Consider the following 10,860-nt stretch of genomic DNA (forward strand, 5'->3'; position numbering starts at 1 on the left):
TGAGTGCTACAACAACGTGGATGTAGGTTTGCCTTTGTGGCTAACCGAACCACGGGATAAACACCCGCGTCGAGAGTTTGCTCCTCCTATCCCGCTCTTTAATTTTCCGCATTTCATACTAGCAACTTGTGTGCCTTTACTTACATAGAGTAATTTCTTGTTAGGAAATGCTATAGGTTGCTAAACTCTTTTGGGATAGGGGTTTCACACTAGAACAACCTTAGTTGCACATCTAGATAGCATGTTTTAGTTTAATATTGTGCAAACAGTTGGAGCCATAGGTCTAAGTTTTTAGTTTGTCTAATTCACCCCCTCCCCCTCTTAGGCTAGAGCACGCGGTCCAGTCTTTCAATTGGTATCAGAGCCGGGACTCACTCCTCTCACAAAGGAAGCCAATTCCATTGGCAATTTATGTTTACCGGCTCACTTGATCGGTTTGACTTCACCGCCTAATGAGTTAGCTCTTTTAGGGGAAGGGATGGAGTCTCTAGGACCTCCTCCACCCTTCGATGGCACGGGCTTCCAACGATGGAAGATTTTAATGCAATCCCACCTCTAAGCAAAGGGCCTAAATGTTTGGAGGGTAACGAGTGAAGGAACTAAAAGCAATACTCAACAAGAGAAACAATATGACGCCATTGCAAAATGTGCAATCTTATGTTCTCTTGGTGAAAATGTGTTTAACCGTGTGTTTGCTTGTGAAAATGCTAAAAGCTTATGGAAAACTATTTGTGAGAACCATGAGGGAACAAAAGATGTTGGAGAAGAAAAATACCATGTTCTCATAGATAAACTCAATAGCTTCAAGCAACTTGATTGTGAAAATGCCGAATCAATGTACTCACGGTTAAATATTCTTGTGAATGAGATCAATGCTTTAGGTGTGAAGAAAGTTGATGATATGGAGCTCATTCGCAAGATCCTTCACTCCCTACGAAGGCCGGATTATGATTTGGTGATCACCGTGCTTTATGAGAAGGAGTTAGAGACATTGACACAAAATCATGTCCTCAACAATGTGATCGCCCATGAGCTACGCCATGACATCAAGCCAAGAGCGCCACCCTCTTCACCAACTCATAGCGCACTTGCATGCAAGCAAGTCAAAAAGTTGAAGAAGATGGCCATAAAGGGTAGCTCAAGTGAAGAGAAAGAAGAGGAGGCATGCTCAAGATCCTCAAATGATGAAAAAGAGCCAATGGACCCCTACCTCTACATGCAAGTCAAAAAGATGAACAAATGCTTGCAAGAGATCAACTCAATGGGGTATATGGTCTTCCTCAAAGATGGGCCACATCACCAACTTATGAAGGTTGAGAAGAGGTTCAAGAAGAAGAAGCAACAAAAGAAGGAGAAGAAGCCTCAACATGAATCATTTGCCATTTTTGGTGAATGGGTTAGTGGTGGTGAAGAATCAAATGCTAGCTCAAGTGTTGAATCAAGCAAGAAATTCACCACCCGCACCAACATGGGATCATCATCCAACACTTGCCTCATGGCCAAAGGTATGGATAGCGATGTAAGTGATGATGACTCCGATTCTCCTTCCTATGAAGAACTTTTTGAACTAGTTCATGAGCATCAAAAAGTAATTAAGAAGCAAATAAATGAAATAGAAAATCTTAATGCTCTTAAGGATCTTAATGCTATCTTCGCTACAAAATATGAAAGTTTGTCATGCAAATTCAAATTGCTTAGCGAAGAGCATGAAGAGCTCAAGTTGAAAATTGTGAGCATTAATGATAAAAATGGTGCTTCAACTTCTTGTTTTGACTTAATTGATGAATCTAACCCTTGCAATGAGAAATGCTATGAGAATATTGTTGTAGAGTCATGTGATGATCTCATTGCCAAGGAGAATGATGAACTCAAGCAAGAAGTACAAAGGATCATGAAGGACTTGGCTAGATTGAAGGGCAAGGGCATATAGAGCAATGTCCAACCTTCTCAAGATAACCGTGAAGACATGGTGAAGAAGCTTGAGAAGGGGTCCACCGTGACTTGCTCAAAATGCCATCACAAAGGCCACAAGTCCAATAAGTGTGCTCAACCAAAGAAGAAGCTTTCGGATGAGAAGAACAAGAAGAAACTTACAATCAAGAGTTCTCTCATCTACACCAAGCCCAACCGGAGGAACAAGAGCAAAAGTACAACCTACATGATCAAGAAAAAGGAAAATGGCAAGGTGGTTGCTCACAAGGTTGGGAAGCAAGAAAGGAGTTGGAATCACTCCATTTGGGTTCCCAAGGATGTCATCACCAATATGAAGGGGCCTCAAATGGTGTGGGTTCCAAAGGAGACTTGAAGCCCAAGAACGGCTTCGGGGGATTTGGAGGCTTGGCTAACTAGAAGATGAAGAATTCAAGCTAAAGAAGCCAAGCTCGCATCTTGGACATTTGTTGCCCAAGTCCCCGATAAGGTAATGGTAGCTAGATTTCAATTCAAGCATCATGTAGCTCCATTGCCCTTGCTAGGTTGTTTGCATTGCATCACCTAGTGTTATATATGGTGGGTTGTTTGTGTCATGATTCTAACCCATGAGCAACCTACATGGTTTGATAAGTGTGTAGAAAGCTACACAAGGTTACCCTTCATGGTACCTGTACTTCATGAGGTATGTATTTCATTTGTACCATGAACACAAGTTATAGGGTAAACTCCCCATTGTTGTCAAAAACAATATGCATACATTTGGTTGGTGTTTCAAACACTAAATGCACATATTTAGGGGGAGTTCATCCTATGGTTCGTAATTTTGAGACTAACATGTTTTCAAGCTCATCTTTTGTAGTCTCATAGTGAGCCATGATCTAGTGAACAAAACTTCTATATCCAAGTTCATAGGCCATGTGCTCATGCATATGCTCACCTTGGTGTACCAAGTGTTCTCCAACTCAAAGACTTTCAATTGGTATTCAATTTTAATTGATATCATGACAAGTCACTTTAAAATTTGGTACATGCAAGGTAACTATAACCCCCGGAGGTATGCATGATCATTAACCCTTTCAATTGGTTTTCTCGTCAATTCTTTGTTTTTAGGGCTACCTCCGTGCTAGTTTCATGATTTTGTGATCCACCTTAGTAATCACTCAATTGGTGTCTTCATTGATATGATACTTTTAGATCATGATTCATGGAACTAACTCCCTAGGCTACTAACTTTTCCTTTGGAGCTATTTTTGTTTGCCAAGCCTTTTTAGGTGATTTGATTCCAAAGGGGGAGAAGTTTGGATCAAAGCAAGGTGAAAATGAATATCACCCAAGGGGGAGCCACTTTGATTCCAAAAATGGAGAAAAGAAGAAGAAAATGGGGAGAAATAAAAGGGGATAATGGATTTAGGGGGAGGCCAAGTCATCATTGGATGATGGTAAGCATCAAAGCAAGTGTAAGTGGTTTTCAATTGTTTTATTGTTTTTCAATTGGTATCATTTTTGCAATTTTATGCTTGCTTTGATTGTGTTGTCATTAATCACCAAAAGGGGGAGATTGTAAGGAAAATGACCTCATTAAGCCATTATTTTGTGATTTTGGTGATTGAATAACAACACAATCAATGGGACTAATGAGTGTGTCAAGTGAACATTAATAGATCCCAGGGATGAAGTAAAAAGGTCAAGCAAAGCAAAACACGAAAAAAGAACTTAAAGAAAGAATGAATTGGACGAGTTCTACAGAAATCAGTAGCACTGGTTGAACCTGTGACGCAACCACCGGTTGATCCGGTGGCTCCCGGATGCAACGGTGCCCCTGCACCGGAGCAGTCTGCCGTATTGGTGCCAGAAGCTAATGGCACTGGATGCACCGGTGGTGCCAAAGTGAAGCACGGGTGCAAGCTCATAGCCATGCACCAGAGAGCATGTCAAGCGGCCAAGTCGAAGCTCTTCAGCATCGGATGAACCGGTGGAACACTGGAAGAAGCACCGGTGCAAGTCAGTGACAGTTGCAAGGAAGTTTAGTTGCACCGGATGAACCGGTGACCCACCGGAGCAACTGACCGGTCTATCCGGTGAGCTGTCAAAAGACCCAATGGCTACCCTGAAGCTCAGAGTGACCGGATGCACCGGTGCTATACCTCCGGATACACCGGTGCATACGCAGAAAGGTGGCCAACGGCTCTAAACAGCTAGTTCGACTTGGAGGCCTATATATATGCCATCCTCCGGCCATTTGAAGCTTGCTGGAGTCAAGGAACATCACACACACCCAAGAACATCTCCAAGCCATCCAAGAGCCTAGTGTTCATATTCTTAGTCCTTAGCACACTTTGAGAGTGTTGTGTAAAGGATTAGCTCTTAGTGAGTGAGATTGTAAGGCCTTGTGCCTTTGTGCTGTGGTTCTTTAGTGAACCAAAGAAGATTCGGTGCGCCGGCACCTTGGAGCTTGAAGGCTCACCGGCAACGTCATTGACCCTCCGACTTGGTGTGGAGCGGCGACGACAACCTTGTGCGGGGGACGTGGAGACCCCCTTCCTTGGTGGAGAAGCTCCTTAGTGGAACCCGGTGCCAAGGTGACCGTGATTGTGTTCACGGAAGAGACTTGGTGGCCGAGTAACAATACTCTTAGTGAGCGCTACAACAACGTGGATGTAGGTGTGCCTTTGTGGCTAACCGAACCACGGGATAAACACCCGCGTCGAGAGTTTGCTTCTCCTATCCCGCTCTTTAAGCTTCCACATTTCATACTAGCAACTTGTGTGCCTTTACTTACATAGAGTAGTTTCTTGTTAGGAAAGACTATAGGTTGCTAAACTCTTTTGTGATAGGGGTTTCACTCTAGAACAACCTTAGTTGCACATCTAGATAGCATGTTTTAGTTTAATATTGTGCAAATAGTTGGAGCCATAGGTCTAAGTTTTTAGTTTGTCTAATTCACCCCTCCACCTCTTAGGCTAGAGCACGCGGTCCGGTCTTTCAGGGCGACGACGCCGCCGTCAACCCGCGCCGCCGCTCCCTCGCCGCGCAGACCAACAAAGGCACCATGGCGTCCCTGGCCGCCGGGAACCCGATGGTGGTGGGGGTGATGAACGACCGCCTCAAGGCCCTCACCACCTCCTTTGCGCAGCAGATGGGAAGGGAGTTCCACTACTGCATCAAGAACTTGTAACCATGCATCCAATCACCATTATTTGTTTCCAAATAATTCTCAATGCTTTTTTTGCCTCCCTATATACCTGCTCTGGATTGATGCATGCTTGCAAAAAAAAATGCAGGGACCAGGAGTGGAACACAGCCTACAATTTTTCCTCTGACCCCACGTTTCTGACCAACTGCATGAAGAAAACCGATGGTACATTTCAGTTCCCCTTCATTAAATTCGTTTTATTTTTGGAGTTCTAGGGAACGCCCCCAAGAGCCGGTTTAAATTAGTGAAGGCCGGGATGAATTGAGTTTCAAACAAAGTTTCTGAAAACAGCAGAACATGCTTATGTTTTTGTATGCCCACTTGGCTTGCAGCATCAAAATATGTATGAATAATCCAGCAAATTTTTAGCTTTTAACGTAGCAATGCAACTCTGGTTAAGTGAGTGATCACATGGCATTTGCATCCCCCCTGACTCCACATTACATTAGAGTAATAGAGTGTCACGAATTAGTATATTTGTCTTCCACCGTAAACTATCCATCAGATCAGGTTCTCACATTGACCTGTTGTCCATTCGTCCATGAACGGATCAACAGGAGACCTACCGCAGCACGTGTGCACGGCCGCCGAGATGAAGTTCTACTTTGAGAGCTTCCTCGAGGGCAACGGGAGAAAGAACTACGTGAGGCCAAACAAGAACTGCAACCTTACTTCGTGGATCGATGGCTGTGAGCCTGGATGGTCAAGCAGTGCCGGCAAAGATCAGGAGGTCAACTTAAAAGATGCTGTCAACATCCCTTCCAGAACCCTCGATTGCAGCGGTTGCTGTGCTGGGTTCTTCTGCCCTCATGGCCTCACTTGCATGATACGTAAGTAAGCCCTGGCAGCCACACCGTAGGTCACTCGCGTAGTACCCATTTTCTGAGGTACAATTCCATCGTTACTCACCTGCTGTGTGCTGTGTGCTGTGTGCTGTGTGCTGTGTGCTGTGTGCAGCATGCCCTTTGGGAGCATACTGTCCTGAGTCCACTTTGAACAAAACAAGTGGAGTCTGTGACCCGTAAGATCATCCTTTCCACAATTCCACTACTAAGCTCTGGATCAGAGCATAATATATTGTCCATTACTGATCGATGAACACTGCTTGGTGCAGGTATCACTATCAACCACCAGCCGGAAAGCCGAATCATACGTGTGGTGGTGCGGATAGATGGGCAGATGTTAGCACAGATGATGTTTTCTGCCCACCTGGTTACTACTGCCCAAGCACAATACAGAAGCTCGATTGTAGTAGTGGGTAATTCTATCTATCGAATGCCTCAATATTTATTTGGTCAACCGCCTAGACTAGTGGATTTTCTTAGTTGTTCAATGCGACATGCGCGTACGTATAGCTCAAAAGTTTAATATGCTTCACAATACTAATGAATGTAAATTGCGCCTTTGCGGGTTTTATTGTAGGAAAGGCTCAACTTCACAAACAAGTAAGTTTTAACATTTGTTCATATATATAGAAAATCTCTGATTGTTTCTTCAACTTTATTTCAATAAGGTTAATTCATTGGTAAATGGAAAAGTTATCATGCATATAGGGGATGATTTTTTTGTGCTGATACTGTAATTTATTTTTTTTATAGCCTTTGCCTTGAAATGGCCTAACTATGCTACGTGATCACTTTATCTTCTTCTCATTTGCAGAATGCTTCAACAAAGGAAGCTGTAAACCAAACTCTGCAAATCAGGACATTACCATATTCGGCGCACTGCTTGTGGTAATATGATACGGTTCAACTGGAACCTCAGTCAAGAGTGTGATATGTCTTCTAACCTAATAAGAAGTTGAGTTGACATCTACTCTTTGATGATTCTGTAGGGTGCCCTGTGTTTTTTATTGCTGATCATTTACAACTTCTCCGGACAACTTCTGATGAACCGGGAGAAAAAGCAAGCAAAATCTAGGGAGGCTGCCGTAAGACATGCCAGGGAGACAGCAGCAGCTCGTGAGAGATGGAAAACTGCTAAATCTGTTGCCAAGAAACACGCTGCAGGCCTGCAGGCATCACTGTCCCGCACATTCTCACGCAAGAAAACTCTGAGGTCGCATGAATCGTCCAAAGGAGGTATGCCTTCAACTGAATCCACTGATGGGCCATCGAACGAGCCAGGAGGAAAGAAGGAAAGCCTCACTGAAATGGTGCGTTCACTTGACGAGAACCCCGAGAAGGGCGAAGGTTTCCATGTGCAAATAGGAGAGAAAAAGAAGCCTAAAGGAAAGCATGCGCATACCCAGAGCCAAATTTTCAAGTATGCTTATGGACAGATTGAGAAGGAAAAGGCAATGGAACAAGACGTCAAGAATCTTACGTTTTCAGGAGTGATATCGATGGCCACCGAAGAAGATATCAAGAAAAGACCCACAATTGAGATTGCTTTCAAAGACCTCACTCTAACCTTGAAGGGCAGTAAGAAAAAGCTTTTGAGATCTGTGACAGGAAAGCTCATGGCTGGTCGGGTAGCGGCGGTGATGGGCCCATCAGGCGCGGGCAAGACCACATTCTTGAGTGCTATTGCTGGCAAGGCAACAGGATGCCAGACAACAGGTATGATACTTATAAATGGGAAAACAGAACCTATCCGCTCATACAAGCGAATCATTGGCTTCGTCCCGCAAGATGATATTGTCCATGGGAACTTAACAGTTCAAGAGAACCTCTGGTTCAATGCAAGATGCAGGTATGCAAAAATTGAAAACCCTGCCTATAAGATTCCGTACTCATCTAGTTAGTAAGTGTAGACTCAATTTCTTTCACATGCCATGTCATGCCCCAGGCTGTCTGCTGACATGTCAAAAGCCGATAAGGTCCTTGTCGTGGAAAGAGTTATCGAGTCCTTGGGGCTTCAACCAGTTCGTGATTCTTTGGTTGGAACTGTTGAACAGCGTGGCATCTCTGGCGGCCAGCGCAAACGAGTAAACGTTGGTCTAGAGATGGTCATGGAACCCTCCGTACTGATTTTGGATGAGCCAACCTCGGGTTTGGACAGTGCTTCATCCCTACTTCTACCTTGCGCCCTACGTAGGGAAGCTCTTGAAGGTGTCAATATCTCTATGGTTGTTCATCAACCCAGGTTGTTTGCAAATTCATCTTCTTGCTGCCTGTATGCTGCCTTAAACTCAGTTACTTTAAGGTTGTAATTGTAACCGGGCTTGTTTTATTTGCAGCTATACATTGTACAAGATGTTTGATGATTTGATACTTCTCGCGAAAGGTGGTTTGACTGTATACCACGGGCCTGTAAAGAAAGTGGAGGAATACTTTTCAGGATTGGGCATTGTGGTGCCGGACCGCGTCAACCCACCGGACTACTACATCGACATCTTGGAAGGAATTGTGAAGCTAGACACAAAAGAACCTGTAAATGTCAAAGATCTCCCTATTAGATGGATGCTGCACAATGGGTATGAAGTTCCACGAGATATGCTGCAGAGTTCTTCTGACTCAGAATCCTCTATTAGGGGGGGAGGAGACCAATATGCCTCAGGTGGTGACACTGGGCAATCTATTGCTGGTGAAGTCTGGGGTAATGTGAAGGACATAGTTGGGCAGAAGAAAGATGAGTATGATTACAATAAAACATCTGAAAACTTATCGAATCGGTGTACTCCTGGTATCCTTAGGCAGTACAAATACTACCTAGGGAGGTAAGATATTCTAACAAGTGGAGACTTTAGCTTCTTTTGTTATTTTTTTGGTAAACGAATCTTATTAACATCCTCATTCTATGTTATTCAGGTGTGGCAAGCAGCGGCTTCGTGAGGCTAGAATACAAGGAGTTGGCTATCTGATACTGGGCCTTGCTGGTATCTGTCTGGGCACACTTGCTAAAGTGAGCGATGAGTCCTTTGGAGCACTTGGCTACACATACACTGTCATAGCCGTGTGTAAGTTTTTATCTTTATCCTGACATGGAGTATTCCATATATATGATGTTTATACCATATAACTGCGTTCCTCGTACTTCTCTAAAGGTAGAGTAGGAAAAAAAGGGTACGGATCAAACTGGTAAGTTGAGTGAGTATACTTAATTAGGACTCTAAATTAATCTGAACCTGTCATGGAAAGAGGATAATTTTGCAACATTGTGTTGTATATGCTTGAACTTTATAAGCAAGAATCAGAACTTTTAGGTTCATTTGCAAAATAAGCTTCTGTTGGATGCAGCTCTGCTATGCAAGATTGGGGCCCTAAGATCATTTTCGCTTGAGAAAATACACTACTGGAGGGAGAGAGCATCCGGCATGATCTCACTGGCATACTTCTTATCCAAAGATACAATAGACCACTTCAACACGATTATTAAGCCAATCGTCTACCTCTCCATGTTTTACTTCTTTAACAACCCGAGGTCATCAATCTGGGAAAACTATGTTGTTCTTCTGGCCCTCGTCTACTGCGTGACGGGAATCGGATACACCTTTGCCATCTTCTTCCAGCCTGGTTCTGCACAGCTGGTGAGCTGATAAGCTATTAAATTGGTTGCATATCTATTAGACATAAGCTACCTCCGCCCCCAACATCTAGGATATTGGTGGGGTTTACATATATATACATACTAATGATGCTTTGTTTATTATGATGACAGTGGTCGGCGCTGCTTCCGGTTGTTCTAACACTAATAGCAACCCAGCAAAAGAACACCTTCTTCGCTAACCTTTGCTACACAAAGTGGGCTTTGGAAGCATTCGTGATTGCAAATGCTCAGAAGTACTCTGGAGTATGGCTCATAACGCAGTGTGGCTCGCTGTTGAATAGTGGGTATGACATCAACGACAAGATTTTGTGCATAGTCGTTCTTGTAGCGAACGGGGTGATATTTCGGTGCGTGGCTTTCTTCTGCATGGTGATCTTCCAAAAGCACTAATGAATGAGCATGATCTATTTGTTAGCATTTCCAGGATCAATTAGCAGTAGATCGAATGAGTAAACACTTTAACCTTACTGGTAGCCATCTCTGTTTGCCATGGTGCCGCCGTCGACGCGCCGGAGTGGCTGATGAAGCTCCCCATGGCGTCGGGGCTTGAAGACGACGAACTCGGAGTCGAGGTGGACGATGGCGTTGTGGTGCTGTGGCGGCGGCTTCCCGTCGCTTCAGCGCCCCCTCTCTAGATTGGATTAGGGTCAGGACGATGGGAATAGTGGCAGCGACGAACCTCGTGACCTGCGTCGTAGTCCCCACCTCCTCTATATATGGCACTGCGCGATGGGGGCCCACCAGCCGTCTATTGGGCTGGCCGTCCCCGATCAGGACGCGAGTTAAGGGCCCAGTTTGACGTTGGGCCAACTGGTGGAGATCAATACTAACATTCCCCCCCTTGATCTCACCTTACACTTTTAAACTATTCAACTTGAACTTAACTCTTTACTATTTATTATTTACTTGCTTTGCTCTTGGTCCTCGTCTCAGTGCAGATCGGTACGTAAGGCATGCCTCATCATGACAGTTATCACTTACTGTCATATTAACAGCCACAATACACCTTTCTGTATTGAAACAAGACTTTAACATTTCTTTGCGCCCTTTAGTAATCCAGAAATCATAGGCCTCCCATAAAATCCATGTCGACTTGGGCGGTAGACCTTTAGTAAGCGGATCCGCAAGCACTTGCGTGATACTTTGATGCTCAATGCTTTCATATGATTCTGGATTTTCTCCTTTGCAACATATAACGCACCGTCAAAGTGTTTGGCAGTACACTTGACATGTTGCCATAGAAG

At 44.2% G+C, this 10,860-nt stretch overlaps 1 protein-coding gene across 1 annotated transcript; it reads left to right on the plus strand.

The window, feature by feature from the left end:
• Window positions 1-835: 835 nt before the first annotated feature.
• Window positions 836-10,006, plus strand: LOC120674872 (ABC transporter G family member 28-like). Its single transcript, XM_039955974.1, has 14 exons — window positions 836-1,018; window positions 4,892-5,103; window positions 5,214-5,290; window positions 5,683-5,955; window positions 6,083-6,146; window positions 6,240-6,379; window positions 6,532-6,570; window positions 6,785-6,858; window positions 6,960-7,819; window positions 7,916-8,212; window positions 8,307-8,786; window positions 8,878-9,026; window positions 9,307-9,596; window positions 9,728-10,006. The coding sequence occupies exons 1-14, from the start codon at window positions 836-838 to the stop codon at window positions 10,004-10,006; spliced, it is 3,417 nt and encodes a 1,138-aa protein (XP_039811908.1).
• Window positions 10,007-10,860: the final 854 nt, after the last annotated feature.

Source organism: Panicum virgatum, chromosome 5N (genome assembly GCF_016808335.1).
Source record: "Panicum virgatum strain AP13 chromosome 5N, P.virgatum_v5, whole genome shotgun sequence".
NCBI lineage: Eukaryota > Viridiplantae > Streptophyta > Magnoliopsida > Poales > Poaceae > Panicum > Panicum virgatum.